This window comes from Chlorocebus sabaeus, chromosome 21 (assembly GCF_047675955.1).
Source record: "Chlorocebus sabaeus isolate Y175 chromosome 21, mChlSab1.0.hap1, whole genome shotgun sequence".
Classification (NCBI taxonomy): Eukaryota; Metazoa; Chordata; class Mammalia; order Primates; family Cercopithecidae; genus Chlorocebus; species Chlorocebus sabaeus.
In genome coordinates, this window is record NC_132924.1 from 54,302,237 (window position 1) to 54,322,149 (window position 19,913).

General features: G+C 36.0%; 1 protein-coding gene across 5 annotated transcripts in view; it reads right to left on the minus strand.

Annotated features, from left to right (window-relative positions):
- The window catches only part of UMAD1 (UBAP1-MVB12-associated (UMA) domain containing 1), a 239,356-nt gene that overhangs the window by 190,493 nt on the left and 28,950 nt on the right, over window positions 1–19,913 (minus strand). For all 5 annotated transcript variants that reach the window (XM_038004655.2, XM_073009109.1, XM_073009106.1 and 2 more), the window contains one exon: window positions 18,190–18,307. In XM_038004655.2, coding sequence (XP_037860583.2) covers window positions 18,190–18,271 — 82 coding nt within the window. In that variant the 5' untranslated portion in view covers window positions 18,272–18,307. The remainder of the gene's footprint in view (window positions 1–18,189; window positions 18,308–19,913) is intronic.

Consider the following 19,913-nt stretch of genomic DNA (forward strand, 5'->3'; position numbering starts at 1 on the left):
ACTTAGTAAATATTTGGTGAATTGTATACTGGAAATAAGAAGCACAGTGCAATTTCATAGTAATAGTAAAATGCACTTCTGCTTTTAGAAGAACTACAGCTTTCCTGAGAGATTCAAGAATTCAGGGACATATAAGTTTGGGGTTCCTTTGGACTTTGGAGTTATACAAGTAATACCTGTTCATTACAGAATAATGAAGTAGATATAAGTAATCAACAGGAAGAAAAAAGATTAAATTACCCATAATCATATGGTCCTTGGGTAAATGTTTTTCCTCCTAGAGCTATTTTGGGCACATAAAATATATATAAAAAAAGGTTCACATGAAATACACCATTTTTAAAAACCACATTTTGGCCAGGCATGGTGGCTAACGCCTGTAATCCCAGCACTGTGGGAGGCCAAGGCAGGCAGATCATGAGGTCAAGAGATCGAGACCATCCTGGCCAACATGGTGAACGCTGTCTCTACTAAAAATACAAAAATTAGCTGGGCGTGGTGGTGCAGGCCTGTAGTCCCAACTACTCGGGAGGCTGAGGCAGGAGAATCACTTCAACCCCGGAGGTAGATGTTGCAGTGAGCCAAGATCACGCCACTGCACTCCAGCCTGGTGACACAGCAAGGCTCCATCTCAAAAAAACAAACAAACAAACAAAAAACGCATTTGCTTGTGTTTTGATGATAAATTACTAAAAGTGGAATTTCTAAGGCAAAGGGAATCAATCTACCTTGTTAAAGCTTCTGATACATATTAACAATGTGTCTTCCAGAAAGACTGTATGAATATAAATCTCCACCAGCTTAGAGGCAGGTGGGTGCACATAGCATTCAATCAATTTGCCTATTTTATCTGGGCTTTCATTCAGTGTCATTCTTCTCTCTTGGAATGTCTTTTTCCTCTTATTTCTACCACGTGGCCTGCGGGAGTACAAGAAAAAAGTTATAATTCTCCTCATGACTACTAGCAGCACCAATTTTTGTCTCTATTCCTGCCCACATTATTTTCCTGGTGAGGACTAGACTATACCTCCCCATCACCCTCCACCACCACCAGTCCCTTCTCTACCTGCTAACTAGCTGCTTTCCAGAATGAGGAAAGATGGTGATATGTGTGCGAGAGTGGAGAAAAAGGGGGCGAAGTACTCTGCTTCATTTACAGAATAGAACCCCGGGGTAAAAAGGAATAACTGTTGATAACTACAGTTATCAACATACTGTACTATGTGTAGAAGCTTAGTTTTTTCTCAGTCTAACTTCACCCCAGATTCTAGCATTAAACTGTCACTCCTAACTTTTGGAACAGTTACAAAATTTTTCCTTCTATATTTGCATGAGTATTTTAATAAAAGATTAGTCAGGGCTAAACTGAGCTACTAGCCAGATAAAATTTTAACTAAAAAATCTTCATGACTTTTGTTTGGCAGCTGGTGAACCACCTTTTACCCTCCTGAGAAAGAACTCAATGTATCAGAAAACATTTCAATACCATCAAATTATTATTCAATAGAGATTAGAATAAATTAGGGATTTGTCAGTCTCTTTAAATACACAGAACAAAAAAGTGTCACTAAAATGTAAAGCTCTTTCTAAGAAAACTTTAGAGATAAAAATCCAATTTACTTCCTCATTCACTGGATAGAGAATCTATGCCCCAGCAAAATCATCTGAAATGCGTAAGATGAGAAAGAAAATAAGCCGCAGAGTTCGCATCTTCTCCTTCGAAATGTAATCTCTTCATATAGTGAATGTCATGCAGGGCTTGAAGTCAAAATGCTGTTTGCAGGACAAGGTTAAATATTGATATTTTAAATTCTATCATACAAACTATCATTTTAGATGAAATTCTATATTTAGTAATTCTAAGTTTAAATTGCTATGAATGTTCAGTTTATTTTAATTGAATATAAAATCATGATTATGACTACAAATATCTAAAGAACAAAACAGTTATAAAAGTAGATATTATCAGTTGCTTACAAGTTTTTTTCCTTGAATAACTATTTTTTCCTTATTCATACATTTTATCTGCCTAATACTTGCTTGAAAATTAATGGTGGCTCTTTCTAGAATTTAAGGAAAATTTTGGAATGAAAAACCTGAAATTCCATCAGTTTTTTTCCCCTACAAACTGTGAAAAGACCACCATTATTCAATGTTGGCAGCATAACACCTCTGCCCAGTTCCAGGAAGGGTCACATGGAGCACAAATTGAGAAATACGGGTTTATACCATGCTGAGCTCCACATGCTTCAAGATCCTGTAACCTTGGAGATCTAGAAGGAGCAGAAAGAAAATGCACTCCTTTAGGGGATAAAAAACATTTAAATGTATCTGGACCGAGAACATTAAAATATATTTGGATATATTCACATATTTTCATAACAGGTATAAATCATAATTGAATTTCTGTGGTGAAAATTTAACCCAACTTTAGCAATAAAAAGATGCCTAGGCTAGAAAAGCATATATAATGTGAAGGGAATGCTTTCACTGTAATTGGTTCATACCATAATTTGGCATTTCATATAAGGTAGCTCAATACTATATTTACCTTCCTTTATCTCCTTAGCAAAAACAAAAGAGTTTACATATATTAAAGTATTCTGAATATATAACTATGAAACAGAAATATTTACATATGTGGCTGTTTAGAATTATCCTTAAGATATCCTTTTAGCTCCAAAACTTATGTGCTGCATCACCCCTACATTATAATTGCAAAATATTAAAAAACTGCTGCTCAATTTATAATAAAAAGTAAACATTTAAAAATAAGATTAATACAATATTTTTCATCACCTTTAAAACTCTTCTTTAACATCTGACATACTGGGCATGATTAATGTTCAATTCCAGTAAAAAAAATAATATATACTTGGTTTTAAACTTTATAAAGTGATTTTGGAACTAGAAATTTGGGATGGTAAAAGGAAACATATACACTTCAATTTTTCTCCTGAACTTCCATGCTTAAAAAAGAATTATGGTTTCATTCATTGCCTTCAGCATTTTGGAAATACATTTCCAAATGTGTAACACTTAAAATATGTGAGGGATACAGGTGAGTTGCTAGTTAAAGACTATATTATCATTAGCAGAATTGCTGAGTTAATAACATAGCTGGTCCAGATTAGTAAAGGAATCCCTGCCTAATATCAGTAATACGTTCCTGAAAATCAAATGGGTGGGAAAATACAATGGCAAGCCCATCTCCCATCACTTTAGATGGGAAAAATTACAATGTGGAATACATCATCTAAAACCTTCAACCAGTTTCTTAAAACATAACTAAAACACAGTAGAAACGCCTACATATAAGTAGCAAACTATTATGTGAGCATGTTAAACTTGTTTCCTGATCACCAATTAGTATGGTTGTTAATCACTAGCTGCTCTGTAGCAGTAATAGGGTCTCCCTTGGTCCCAGCAATATCCAAAATGCACAATATTTCTGATGACAGTGGGTATACCATTCAAAACGTTTCCTTATGACTCTGACAATCTATTAATTTCATTTAAAATTGAACTCCAGACTATTTCCAATCGTTTTGAGTTTACAAAGACATAAATATAAATGTTTTCTATATAGACACTGACTGAAGAGCTTTACTGAGATATACATATAAATACATTTCCATGAAGTTTGGGCATGAAAAACTAACAGGGGCTCTACCAAGAAAAGATCATCCAGGGAGATAGCATTACAAGCACATCTGTCAAACATCACTGCAGACATTTTCAGCTGCAAGTCACATAAACCTAGCTAAAAAGTGGCTTAAACTTTAATGGGGGAATTTATTATCTGACCTAAAAAGTCCAGAGGTAAACAGCTCCCAAGTTAGTTAATCCGTCAGTTCAACAATGTCATCATGGTTGCTTCCTCATTTTACTCTGCCATTTCGACGTGTTACCTCTGTCTCAAGCTAGCTCTCCTAAGCAAAGACGGCAATGATAGATAAAACAACATCAGGCATTTCACCCAGATCAAATAACTGCCACGGGAAGAGGTGGCTGGCTCTTCTGTCTGTATCTGTCCATGAGTCCCTCGGTTGATCTTCCTTCATGTCTGGTCAGAAATGTGATGGGTGCCCATTCCTAAGCCAATCACCAGCAAGGTGAATTAGACCACCATGACTGGCTTAGGCAAATGAGCACTGACTTTCTGGGGCTCGGAATAAGGTTGACTCTCCTAAAATGCATGGTCAAGCAGAGGTAGGGAAGTAAAGGAAGCCCCTCTTCCCCAGAGTATGGCAGGCTTACTCTGAATGCTTACTAATTTGCATTTATATAACTAAATAAAATAAGCATAATTTAAATCCAATAAATAGATAAGTTTAAGAGTTATTTTCATTGGAGAAAATACCTGAATAGAAGTTATTACCAAGCTTTCTAACCAAATATTAAATGATTTACAAGTCATTACAAAACCTGTTAACAATATATGGACTGAGGATCAGTTTTTTGAAAGTCATGTGCTTACGGTTTTGTAAAATACGCAGCGGGTTAGATGTCCTTTAGGAGGTTACAACACAATTGGCAAGACATACAAAAATAAGGGCGTAAATAACATTACAAAACAATAATATAGGAGCTGCTACAAAATACCATGTGATTAAGAAGCAAATAAATGTAGAAGATTCACAACATGAGATCAAAAAGAGAGCTATCTAGAAACTGAGAAAGCCTTGAGACAGATTTCTTCTGAGCTCTTTACACTAAACAGGACACAGACAAAATGAAACAGGCTGGGCAATCTGCACAAGGAAACACTGGGCTGAGGGCAAGGGAGCGGAAAAACACCTTGGATTAGAATAATCAGTGAAAAGGCAAACCATGAGCAAATAATCACTACTAATTATAAGTAAGTTTTCCTTTTTAAGATAACAAGTAAAAAGGTTCTCCAATCACAGTTTAGGATCTGTACATCTCCATTATCATTTGCTTATTTTCATTCTCTAATTTTTATGTAGTTGTTCAGTCATTCTAGTTTCTGAAGCCAAACTAGTAAAAGTACCCAATGAGATATGTTCCACCTGACAACAACTCTCCCACCTTTACCATTAAGATAAAAATATCCTAAGATATCACAGCCCAAGTAGCTAGTCAACCAATGCAACATCTAGAAAAGTAATTCTTAATATTTTGGGGGTTACAGATCTTTGAGAATCTGATGTAATGCAGGGAATGTTCTCCCCCCAAAAAATACAAACCTAAAATTTTACATGTAGTGTCAGAAATTTCCAGACCACTCCACGCAGCCCTCCAAACTCATCATGGGTTAAGAAGCCCTAACATAGCAACAGCAACAGGGACAATGGCTGCTTATCTCAGTTATCAACTTCTTCAAGCCATCCATCAACAAACAATCTTACGGGTTACAGTTTTCCTTTGGTGCTGCCAAGCATATTTTCAGCTGATGCATCAGGAAATGATGGATGCCAGAAATAAAAATAAGTCATTCCATAAGTTTACAGCTTAGTTTTTTGACTTAGAATGCTTAAAATTTTCAGAGCAATTACTCCTTTAAGTCAGTAACACTATAGTGTAAACCCTGAATATCATGTATTTAATACTTATTAAAAATATGTGTGTATATATAGTCATAAAAGTATATATCATTTTTGAAGGAAATACCAGTTGTAGGAAGTGAATCCTTTTCAAATTTAACTGATAACCAGAGTTTGGCAGCAATTCTCCTTAATAATGTTCTGCTAGTTAATGCACACTTTAAACATTTCAGCTTTTAGTGGGTGTGAATAGACTTTCTGGTGGACTGATCATATAAGCATAGATCGGCCTTCCAGTCCGAGATGAGGGAAGGCCTATATGTGGCCCTGGCAGGGTGCACACCATTCCTTTGCCCACAACATACATCATTAGTGATCCCCAAATTCTTTCCAGCTAAACTAAATGCTACCTCAGAATCATTCTCCCAAGCATTTCACTGAACTGCTCAGGGTCAGCAAGAGAATTAAAACTTCTTTGTACTCCCTTTTGTCAGTGCAGATCTGTGTACAGTTTCTTTTTGCTTCATCTCCTCCAACAATGTAATGAAGACACCACGATATCATTAACATTTCACACAAAAGGAAAAAGAGGCTGAAATGGTAAGTAGCCTGCTCAAAATCACACAGCAAGTAAATGACAGAACTTAAATAGAACCCAAATACTATTATTTCCAGTTCAGTACCTGTATTACTTAGGGCTTGGTTCATCTGCAAATGACATAATAAAATAGTTGCTCAAACAGAACAGAACTTTGTGTCTCACATAAAGGAAGTTCAAAGGAAAGTTCAAAGGACTGGTATGGCAACTTCACAACTCTTCGACTTCACTCTTCAGCTATCCTCACAACGTACCCTAGTTCTCATGATCTTAGATGGTGGCTAGAATTCTATATAATCATCATATCCACATTCCAGGATAAGGGCAGTGGGGGCAGGGGAGAGGAGTAAGGAAGGTACACAGCAGTGTGTTTTTAAAAGATTCCCTAGAATCTGCAACACAACATTTCTTCTTACATTCTATTGGCCAGAGACTTCATCATCATCTTCACACCTAACTGGAAAATGGTCACATGGCAAGATAAAGGGGGAAACAGATATTGAGGGACTAGTGGTGTCTGCCCCATATCACAATGAAACTAAAGAAGATTTAAAAGGTTAAATTCTCAGGTGTTCAGAAAAATAACTTGCAGCATGATGGTTCTAGAAAGTTTATTAATTTGTTGTTGTTGTTGTTTCTCTGACTTACTCTGTCAACCTGGTATGAGTATATGTGCATGCTTTCTCAGTGATGCATTCAGGACATGATGCTGCAATTAGTTTTTTCATTAAAAGAGAATTCTCAATCTTGATGAAACTATAAAAATTACCTCCATTTTTAAAATACTGTCAATAAATTTCTGATTAAAAAAATACAAAAAAACAAAACGCATTAACTTTACTCCTTTAAAATGGTCTGATAGTTCCTCACTGCCAATGGGATAACATTTGAACATTTGAGAAGACCACACAAGGCCCACAAACCATGTTTCTGGACACACTTCCCAATAGTGGCCCTGATACAGCCTCTCTATTCAGCCAAGAATACTGGACCTGCCTATGTATCAGATTCTTCTGAAGCTATATAACTTTACACAATCCGCCCCACCACCTAGAATGGTTTTGCTCCTCTACCAATACCGTATAAAAATAATTATTCCAGCAATTCTCAGACATCAGTATACATAAAAATACTGTAGAGTAAAACAGTCAACTCCTCCCAAGTAGTTATACTAAATGCATTGCTTGTTTAAAACGCTGATTCTCTGGCTATAGCTCCGAAGATTCTGTTTCACTAGGTGTGGGTGAGGCCCAGAAATCTGGAGCATCCCTACCAAGCAGCAGAGCAACTGGGACAGAGAAAGTACTCCAGAACGTTCACTTACCTATTACTACAATCAAAAAAAGATATCACACTAATTTACCACATTCTTCTTACTTATTTTATGAGATACTGTTCTTCCAAGGTAAGACCGTAATTCTATCATGATATAACGAAAGAAGAAAACAATTTTTTTTTTCAGAGCAGGAGTGAAAGTTTATTAAAAAGCTTTAAAACAGTAAGGAAAGGAAAGAAAAGAAGAAAAGTACAACTTGAAAGAGGGTCAGGTAGGCAACTTGAGAAACCAAGTGGGCCAACACTTAAATTTTTTAGAAATTCACATTTATAAAGATTCACGTGGCCGGGCATGGTGGCTCACACCTGTAATCCCAGCACTTTGGGAGCCTGAGGCGGGCGGATCATGAAGTCAGGATATGGAGACCATCCTGGTCAACATGGTGAAACCCTGTCTCTACTAAAAATACAAAACATAGCTGGGCGTGGTGGCGGGAACCTGTAGTCCCAGCTACTCGGAAGGCTGAGGCAGGAGAATTGCTTGAACCCGGGAGGCGGAGGTTGCAGTGAGCTGAGATGGTGCCACTACACTCCCGCCTGGAGACAGAGCAAGACTCCGTCTCAAAAAAAAAAAAAAAAAGATTGATGTGTAAGTCCAATAATAATTCTTCCCTTCATAACATGCATTGGTTGCACACAATGAATAAAAAACAGATGTTCAATATGATAATTACTTAAGTATAAAAGAATATTGTAGTAGTAAGATTACCAGAAAGACATTCAGGTCTTCCAACCCTATATGAATTATTCATACAAGGTAGAATATTCATACTGTACATTTTACTTACAGTCTCATCCTCATTATTTATATCCTCAATATAATGAAATAGTAAACTTTAAGTAAATATGAAAGCCACTCATCATAATTTTCGAGTTAAATCTGACAAGATGTGAAGTTATAACATTAGTAAAGCCTGTAAGGAAACAATAGGAGAAATTCCATTTACATAATATGGTGTGTATACTTAAAATGTTTTCCCTACAGATATTGTACGGAATAAGCACCCTTCAAGGAAATAGCACCACAGTGAAACAGTCAACTTCCCCCAAATAGCTGTATTAAAATATGGCTGCTTGAATGCTTTAGTCTGATTTTTAAAAAGTACCTCAGATGTTGGTTTGAAAAGTTTACAGGTGTTAAACTGTCAAATACTTTCACATAAATTCATAGTTGTACTATGGCTAAAGACAGACAGAGTCATAGATCACCTGGAATTCACATTGTATAATTAATAAAACGCTTCCCAGTTGTTCCACTGATTTTTCAAAAAACATCTAAGGTTTCAAAAACGGTCACCCTCTGTATCCATGAGTTCCTCATGGGTGGATTCAACCAACAGTAGATCAAAAATATTCAGGAAAAAAAAAATTGCTTGTGATTGCCAAGTGCAGTGCCTCAGGCCAGTATTCCCAACACTTTGGGAGGCTGAGCGGGGTGGATCACTTGAGGCCAGGAGTTCAAGACCAGCCTGGCCAACATGGTGAAACCCCATCTCTACTGAAAATACAAAAAAAAAAAAAATTAGCTGGGAATGGTGGCACACGCCTGTAATCCCAGCTACTTGGGAGTCTGAGGCATGAGCAACGCTTGAAGGTAGGAGGCAGAGGTTGCAGTGAGCCAAGATCGTGCCACTGCACTCCAGCCTGGGTGACAGAGTGAGACACTGTCTCAAAAAAAAAAAAAAAAAAATTGCATCTGTACTAAACATGTACAGGCTTCTTTTCTTGTCACTATTCCTCAAACAATACAGTAAAACAACTGTTTACATAGCATTTACATTGTATTAGGTGTTTTAAGTAATCTAGGGATGATTTAAAGTATATGGGAGGATGTATGTAGGTCATTTGCAAAAACCATGCTCTTTTATATCAGAGTTTAAGCGTCCATGGATTTTGTTATGAGCGGGGGTCCTGAACCAATTTCCCACAGATACCAAGGGAAAACTGTATATTACTCATAGAAAATGAATTTCGGCTGGAAGCAGTGGCTCATGCCTATAATCCCAGCGCTTTGGGAGGCCGAGGCAGGCAGATCACCTGAGGTCAGGAGCTTGAGACTGGCCTGGCCAACGTGGTGAAACCCCGTCTCTACTCAAAACACAAAAATTAGCCAGGCGTGGTGGCGCGTGCCTGTAATCCCAGCTACTTGGGAGGCTGAGGCAGGAGAATCACTTGAACCCAGGAAGCAGAGTTTGCAGTGAGCAGAGACAGCGCCATTGCACTCCATCCTGGGCAACAAGAACAAAAACTCTGTCTTAAAAAAAAAAAAGAAAACAAAACAAATTTCATTTCATACGATTATGTATGAAGCTTTCTGCTCTTTTTCTATTTAATGATTTAGTATCTTGAAGGCAATGTAATTACCCAGAAATTCTGTGGTTTTATTTGCTTTTTGTTTGTTTATGGCTCAACTAAAAAAGAAACTGTAACTTTGTTTTATGAAGTCTTTTTCAAAGTATCTTAACATATTATTTGATTATGTACAATTATTAGAATGAACTATAGTGCTTCTCAGCCTTGCATGAATTCTAGAATCATCTGGAGAACTCTGGGGGGAAAAAAATCAATACCTGGGGCTAATCCCAGGACCATTTAATCAGAATCTAGCAATGGGTCCCAGCACCAGTATTTTTCTCTAAGTATCCCCTAATGCACAGGAGGGTTAGAATCACAGAGTTAGAGAGATAGATCCCTAATTTACATTTGAGTCAACTAAGTCCACTGAGCCCCAGAAAAAAATGAATGACTTTCCCACAATTAATCGTGCCAAACAGAAGGCTCAGTTCTGCCTCTCAGTAGAGCTGGCACCTCTGCTATTCCTTCATGCAATTGCCTTTCACTGTACATTCAAAGAATTAAGGAAGGGTGGTGCACCCCACACAGGGACAGCCTAACCTAACTTTTTCACCTCCGTAAAACTGAAACTGAAACGCTGCTAGATTAACAGGTAAACCAGAATCAAGTAACAGTGAATGAAAATACTGTTAATTCTATCCATTAGACACAGAACGCCACATATCTTAATAGAAAAACAAGCATCTACATAATGAAGTTAGTTGAAACATCCTGGCATACTTGCTTTACAATTTAAAGGTCAAAAGTAAAAACACAAAAATTGCTAAGTAAATTAAATGTAAATTGAGTTTTTCTGGATATCCCGATACATGGGTAAGGAGACAGTGATAGGGTAAGTTGCTTTTTAATCCATGAACACTCTAATTTTTTAAAGATCTGGTATACATTTTTATAAGAACAGGGAATAAAAATAGGAAGCACATGTTGAAAACTGGTTTAGTTTTTGTCACTGTTTTAATTAAAGCCTTTGACCCTAGACAGAATCAAAGTGACTTACTGTCCCTCATTCCTTAGAATGGAAATTTTTATGTACACAGCTAAATTTCGACTTTTAAATAAAGGAAACAACACAGCGATGAAGAGACTACCTTTAAAAGTTCTATATAAAAATGTGATAGTTTAACTGAAGTATGTACATGTGGTTTGATTCCCAGAATGAGGAATTCAGGAGGAGATCATCTTAAAAATAACTCACTTCTTTTCAAAATCTGATTGATCATTTAGACTGGAGAACAGAAGGTGAGACTAAATTACATAAATATCTTTAAAGTATTTTAAAAGGTGAAATCCAAGCTGCTGTGAATTATTAAATTCTGGTTCTACATTCAGCGACTGTTACAAAATAATTAGCTTAATGGAAACTAGAAGTTCTTATGCCCTACTTTAAGAAGCACCTGCATATTCTGAAAACCATGATGCATTTCAGTTGTACTGTAACCCAATTCCTTTAATCTCTACAACAGTGTTTGCCCAATTTCATTCTGCCTGTTTCAAAGTTATATTTAATATTTGGTCAAAAATATTAGTGAACCAACAACAATATCTAAATTGTTCCTTTTCATTTATATCCTATTATTTTTTGTTGTTATTTTTCCTTGTTTTTGCTATAACATAATAAGCTAATTCATGCTTTTGTCTTAGTTTTGGAAGCAATTATATCCTAACATTTATGCAATACCCCTTTTTCTAACTTAAAATAACTATGAGCTTGCTACTACACTAGTAAATTTGTAATCAATTTAAAGATAATGTCTTAAAAGTACAATTAAACATGTCATAACAGAAGAAAACCCTGGTAATTACAAATAGTGCCATGCTTGTAGGATTTTTAAACAGTAGTATAAGGCTATGAAAAATCGCCACCCAGTGATGCAAATGAAAACTGCAATTTGTTTTTGTGTAAAATGAGTACCCTGGAGGATTACTTCAACTTCATTACTGAATGAAGGAATAGCTATTACCTTCTTATGTGAATAGGAACTGGTTACAAGGGAAAGGATGTTTTTCTACAAGAATTTTTTTCCCTTATTCTTATTCAGCACACTTGACATTTTACAAAGGCTAAAAGCTTCGGAAATCTTAATGGGGAGAAAGGTTTTCCGTCCAAATGTGAGCTAACTGTATACGAACAGCCCAGATATTCCTATTACCAAAACAAGTGTCTAGACTCTGCCCAGACCTGAATTTCAAGTCATGATGTGTTGATTCCATCAACTCTGCAATGCCATCTAATAATTGTGACCTAAAACCTATTTGTGTTAAGCAGAAATGCCTAGGGGAAAAGGTATTCTCAAAAAAATAGATAATTTATAGCTTAAACAACATAATTTGCTCTGATCTTTCTAGAAACGGGTTATAAGGGCCACATAAGGAGATAATCTAACAAATTCTGTAGCGTCCATATTGATAAAAAGTTGTTGCTACAAATATAATCATGTTTATAAGTCTTTACTTAGTTGTATCATTTAGACATCAAGAAACACACAAACCAACAAAATATATTTATTTTTCTGTAATGTACCTATTGCACACAATGCCACAAAAAAGTTATGTGGATATATGCTGACCACAACATATGTGTATGCAACTAAAAAACTATCAGAACTAATAAATAAATTCAGTAAGGTTACAAGATACAAAATCACATACAAAAATCAATAGCATTTTTATATGCCAACAGCAAACAATTTGAAAAAGAAACCAAGGAAGTAATCCCATTTGTAAAGCTACCAGTAAAATAAAATACTTAGGAATAAATTTAACCAAAGTGAAAGATCTCTAAAATAAAAATTATAAAATACTGATGAAGAAAACGAAGAGAACACACACACACACACAAAATGGAAAGATACTCCAAGAATCGGTATTGCTAAAATGTCCATACTACCCAAAACAATCTACAGATTCAATGCAATCACTATCTAAATACCAAGGACATTCTTCACAGAAATGGAAAAAACAATCCTAACATTTATAAAGAACCACAAAAGACCCAGAAAAGTCAAAGCCATTCTGAGCAAAAACAACAAAATTAGAGGAATCACACTACCTGACTTCAAATTATACTAAAAAGGTATAGTAACTAAAATAGCACAGTAATGGCATAAAAACAGACACATGGACCGATGGAACCAAATACAGAACCCAGGAATAAATTCACACATTTACAATGAACTCATTTTCAGCAAAGGTGCCAAGGACATACATTGGGAAAAGGAAGTCTCTTGAATCAGTGGTGCTGGGAAAACTGGATATCTATATGCAGAAGAATGAAACTAGACCCCTATCTCTTGCCACATACAAAAATCAAATCAAAATGGATAAAATACTTAAATCTAAGACACAAAACTACTAGAAGAAAGCATTGGGCAAATGCTACAGGACAGTAATCTGAACAAAGATTTCTTGAGTAGTAACCCACAAGCACAGGCAACCAAATAAAAAATGGACAAATGGGATTACAAAGACTTCTGCACAACAAAGGAAACAATCAACAGTGAAGAGACAACCCATAAAATGGCAGAAAATATTTGTAAACTACTCATCTGACAATGGATTAATAATCAGTATATATAAGGAACTCAAACAACTCAGTAGGAAAAAATAAAATAATCCAATTTTAAAATGGGCAGGCCAGGCATAGCAGCTCATGCCTGTACTCCCAGCATTTTGGGAGGCTGAGCCAGGAAGATGGCTTGAGCCTAAGAGTTCGAAAGTAGCCTGGGTAACATAGTGAGATACTGTCTCTTAAAAATATATACATATATATTTATTAATAAATTAAATATATATAAATATATATTTATTATATAAAATTAAATATCTATTAAATAATATAAAATATATATTTATATATATATCTGAATAGATATTTCTCAAGTCATACAAAATGACCAATAGGTATATGAAAAAAATGTTCAATATTATTGATCATCAGAGAAATGCAAATCAAAATCAAAATGAGATATCTCAACCCAGTTAAAATGACTCTTATCCAAAAGATAAGCAATAACAAATGCTGGCAACCATGTGTAGAAAAGGGACTGCATACCCTGGTGGCAGGAATGTAAATTAGTACAGCCACTATGAAGAACAGTATGGAGATTCCTCAAAGAACTAAAAACAGAACTACTATATGATCCAGCAATTCTATTGCTGGGTACATACCCAAAAGAAGAAATCAGCATATCAAAGAGATGTCTACATTCCCATGTTTATTGCAGTACTATTCACAATAGCCAAGTTTTAGAATCAACCTAAGTGTCCCTATAACAGATGAATGGATAAAGAAAATGTGGTACATATACACAATGGAATACTATTTAGCCATAAAGAAAAGAATTAAATCCTATCCTTTGCAACAACATAGATGGTACTAGAGGAGATCATGTTAAGTGAAATAAACAAGGCACAAAAAGATAATTTCACATGTTCTCATTCATATGTGGGAGCTTAGTTTTTTTTAAATTGTACTCATAGAGACAGAAAATAGAATGATGGTTACCAGAGGTTAGGAAGGGTAGCAAGAAGAGGGAAATAAAATGGGGATGGATAGTGGGTACAAAAATACAGTTAGATAGAAGGAATAAGATCTAGTATTTGGTAGCACAATAGGGTGATTATAGTTAACAATAATTTATTGTATATTTTTAAATAACTAAAAGAGTGGAGACGGAATGTTGCTAACACAAAGAAATAATTGCTTGAAGTGATGGATATCCCAATTACCCTGATTTGATCACTACACATTATATGCCTGCGTCAAACCATCACATGTACCCTGTAAATATATACAACTATTATCTACCTATAATGACTAAAAATAAAAAATTTAAAACAAAATAGATGTGTGCAAGTATGTGTCCAGGTTAATAAAAGCATTAAAAGAATTTTCTATTTACCATGTGACCTACTTGACTTTTTCCAGAATATTTTTATACAGTATGCTCTGAGACTAAAGAAGATATTATGTATATCAGTATAGAATCAAATGATAAAAAGAGCAACCTAGCAGAGCAAATCAATTTTTTAAAAAAGAGTTTACCAGATAATTAACTATAACTTTAAAGACAATTAACTACATTCCTAATAATCTGTCAGGATCTTTATCTGTCAATTCAGTTAAGTTATTCACCACTGAAGGATATTTTCACTAATTAAACCATATATACCATCTTCTGATTTCAACTTCATTAAGGAATTTTCTGAAATATTTTAAAATATTTTAAAAATATTTAAACTCTTAGATAGTAAAAAGTTTGGCTTAGCCAAAATAAAAGCCAAACTTTATGAACAGTAATACAACAACCAACCTTCTTTTATTAAAACAAATAAAAAACAGTACTTTCTCTTTTCAATTGTAGAGAATACAATTTTTTTAAAAAACAAAGAGGTTAGGATGTCAATAATGTCTTAGAATTAAAACTGATGATATAACATTTTTTAAAAAAAGATGGATAGTTTAGTGGTTTAGAGGATAGGCTCTGAAGTCAGATTGCCTGGGCTAATTCCAGATTTGCTACATACTAGCTGGAGAAACTGGGAAACATGAAATCCTAGCCTGTGTATGGTGATATAATAGTACTACCTCACTCACAGGGTTGTTCTAAGCATTTTACACACATTAACTCATTTAATCCCCTCAATAACTTTGTGGGGTAGGTACTGATATCGTGCTCATTTTCTAGATATGCTAAGTGGTACTGGGAAGGGTAAATAACTTGCCAAAGGTAGAAAGTAAGTTGTAGAGTAGCTGTAGAGCCTCTGAGATGCTCCTGTGGAAGAAGAGGATGAGTGATGAAAAGAGAAAGAAGACAGAGGAAGTAAGAGCTGAGAGGTGATGCTGACTGATACCATCAAAACTTCAGGAGAGTAATGACATGCACAGAAAACTATGTACAGAGGACTTTTATGAAAATGGTTAAGGGGTGGAGCTTTGCACCTGGGGGGAAATGAGGCTAAACAGAGAAAAGCGTCAGCAGACAGAGGAGATGAAGGGCAAAGAGGCATCAGCCAACATCTGGGGGACCTGTCTTGTTTGGGTCATCTGAATGAGGTGCAGCAGTAGCTGCACTGCAAATTAAATTGCTATCCTGGACTACGACGGAAGTGATTCTTCACCATGGCTGTCCAACGGCTGGACGTATGGTGCTGGGTACAACACCAATCATGCTGGTCCAAGGTGGTCCTGGGAAAACTCCCTCAGATGGAGCAGCTGGTACTGAGAGCATATTAGAGTAATTAGGTCCTGGAAATTCCTTCTTAAAATATGAAATTTGGAAGTTTGTGTGCCTTCTGAGACTCAGTTAAAGAAAGACTACTTCTTAAACTAGTCTTTCCTGGAAAGGGAAAGGAGGTCCACAGTAGATAATACCCTGAGGCAGAAGGCCCTGGAAACCGGGCTTCTACTGAGGCAGCTACAAGACATGCAATGGAACGTCTCAACAGGGCTACATGCTACCAGAAATTGGAGGTGATCTTAGCAGCACCAGGAGCCACTGCAGTGGTGGTTAAAATTTGTCTCAGAAATCCTACAAAGTGGCAGAGAAGTAGGGATGAAGAAGATGAATAAAAAGTTTAAGGTCCAGCATTAGGAATTGTATTTGCTTTCAAAGATGCCAGCACACCCAACTTACATCCTTTAAGTGGCTATTTGATAACAAAAAGAATAATGTCAATTTCTAATCATAAAGACAACAGAAAAGAGGCTGGATGTGGTGGCTCATGCCTGTAATCTCAACACTTTGGGAGGCTGAGGCAGGAAGACTGCTTGAGGCCAGGAGTTCAAGACCAGCCTAGGCAACATGGCAAGACCTATCTCTATTTTATTTAAAAATAATGTTTTTTTAAAAATGTAATACATATATAATAAAAACAACAGAAAAAAGCAGAGTTCCCTGTATATGTGTTAACACTTCAGAGGTATTTTAAAATCAGGAATATACAACAGAGTAGAAAACAAGAGTTTTTGGAAAAATTTCTGAGAGAATAATTTATTACAAAACTCCTGAAAAACAGAACTTCATAGGAGGCCTGATGTAACCCTGAAGTTTTCTGTCAACGAGGCTAATTCAAGAAGTGTGAAAAAAGTAACACTGGCAGCTTTCAAGGAACTAAAATCGGGGTTGACAGAGTCAGTTCTGACTTGGAAGCCAAGGCATAAATTCCTGACACACTAAGAAGGAAGGGTCAGATTAGCAATCAAGTCCACTGCACCCCACCTTATCCCAGTCAGAAGGCTACCCAGAAAAATCATCAGCCCTGGTCAAAGACTAAGCCCCACTATTTTACCTCAGGTATAAGGGATCTGGTCTGATGAAAACAATTCTGACCAACCTCCCAGCTACTGCCCCTGTCCCTGGATATATAAGACAGGTTCTGAAAAACAACAGGCCTGCCAGAACATGGCTGTAGAAACAATGGAAAATTCTATAGTAAAGTTTATCCACGAAAAAACTCCACTCTGGTCTCCCAGAGATTACCCTTAAATCTAAGGGAAACGTTCTTTATTTCTCAAAACCTACAGAGCATTGGCTGATGCCAGCAGATGTCAGTCTGACAGGGCCAAGATAAAAGAAGTAAGAGGTAGGAAACCAGTATCTGGAAAGGGAGACCCAGAGAAACATTCCAGGGAGTGAAGACCTATGAGTTAATGCAAATCTTCTCAGAGAAGGAGCAGGAATTTGGTGGAAGGAGGTCCAGCATGGAAGAGGATGAGAACCACAAGGAAACACTGGGTTTGACTATCCCACACCATACTTTGGAAAGAGAATTTCTGGGAAGAGCAAAGATGTTGTGCAAAACTTTTCCTCAGGGGAAGAAATGTGACATGACATGGAGGAAATTTTACTTTTCAGAATTCCCCTGGTGAAGAATACTGTATCTGATTGTAAGAAATATTTTTTAAAGACACTAAAATCTTTAAAATTTGCAGGTATTAAGTTTATAATAGAAAATAGTCTTAAAGAGGAAACACTATTCAACATACTTAGATTTTAAAGTCTACTTCATTCGGCAAATATTTATTAGATGCCTAATTTAATTTCAGATGCTAATTTATGAAACAAGGTTAGTACTATTTATAAGACAGAACTTGAATTCATCAAGGATTCTTGAAGACTTTAGATTTTCCACAGTTAAAAAAAGGGGAAAAAAGAAGTGATTTTACAAATTTAATTTGGAGTACAGAGCCAAACCCATGTAAGAAAAATCTCTCTTGATGACACTATTCCAAGTAATTGATGACCTTTATCTTTACAGATTTTACTTTTTAAAAATTAAACACATAAATTAATTCTGAAATTATAAAAAATGATTTAAAATCAATCGTATAATTTGCAAGTAATTTTTTAAAGAAAACATAATTTAATTATTTTGTTTCATAAAAAGACTCACCTAAAAGGACGAATCCATCTGCTTCTGTCTCTGGTACTGAGGGCTTTTTAGATTCCGGAGGCTTTCTGAAGAAGTGAAACATTGCTGCTGTTGCTCCTGCTGCTGCTGCTGCTGCTACCTGAAATAGAAACATTACACAATGTCACATTCGGATGCAACTGTAAAACTCTTACCCTTTTTAGCAAAAAATTAAGCACAAATATATCACAAAAGTTACTTTTAGGAATTCTATGGACAGACGTAAAACCATGAACCCTCTCTAGATGTCAGCAGACAAAGCTAGAAAATGATCTTCCAGTTTAAACTCCAGTATCCGTTGAAGATCACAGTGCAACCTCTCTCAATTTCTGAAGATTCAGAAAATAACCCAGGAAATTCCTACATACAAAACTCAAATCAACAGATAACACAAGAATCTGGAAGGATCTTGCTAACCACAAAACAGATACTGGTTTGGGTAATAGAAAAAAAAAACTGTCCAGGTTTCTTGTCATGCTGTAACTACCTTAAGCCTCATAAAACTAAGGCCACCTGAAAAAAAGGAAACATTTCAAACATCCCCTACTGATGGTCTAATTTAGACACTCAAGCACTGTACCTTTATTAGTCCATTCTCACACTGTTATGAAGAAACATCCTTGACTGAGTGATTTATAAAGAATAGAGATTTAATTGACTCACAGTTCCGCATGGCTGGGGAGGCCTCAGGAAACTTAAAATCATAGGGGAAGACACCTCTTCACAGGATGACAGGAGAGAGAATGAGTGCCAAGCCAATGAGGAAGCCCCTTATAAAACCATCAGATCTCATGAGAACTCATCACTATCACGAGAACAACATGGGGGAAATGGCTCCCATGATTCAACTATCTCCACCTGGTCCTGCCCTTGACATATGGGCATTAATACAATTCAAAGTAAGATTTGGGTGGGGACACAGAACCAAACCATATCAGTACCCATTATAAAATTGCAGCCAGCTTTAAATTCCCATCAGTGCAGATCCTTGTGTTGGTGATATTATTGTGACCATCCCCAATACACACATGCTCACAGGCACACAAATACAAGCACACATACACAACCCTCTTTTCCTACTATTCCCATTGTTATATATTAAAGTAGGCCAACAATTTCTAGAAAACAACTGGGGAGAAAGCTGAAGGGTATTTTCAAGGACACATAGGATTCTGAGGACAGTTCCTTACAAGCCAAAAAAATAGAAGAGAAAGCAAAGAATAATCCTGGTGGCAGCAAGTGCTCCAAGTTTTAGTTTTCATACATTTCACCCATAGCAGAAAATCAAGAAGGGAGGGTAAAGATTTAATCTTAGTGAAAACCTTCTAGAAACTGAGAATTATGCTGGGATTTGTGCTGGTTGGCCTGACCTGAGCTATAGATCAGAGAAGGATAAGTGAGGTTACTATTTGTTGCTAGAAAATATCTATTTGTTGCTAGAAAACATATCTGGCAGATTTCACCTTTAAAAAAGGAATTAAAAATGGAGAAGAAAAACACAAGCCACATGAAGAAGAAAACATTCTAATAAGAGAAAAGGAACAGCCTCTGAAATCCTTAAAGAAAGAGCTTACTGGATATAGTAATGGATACAAAAGAAAAGTCTGAAAATAGTTTGGCACTCTCTATAGACAACAAGGAGAGATGGCCTCTAATGAAACTGGTAAAAAAACAAGATTAGATGAAAAAGCAAAAGAAGAGGATGA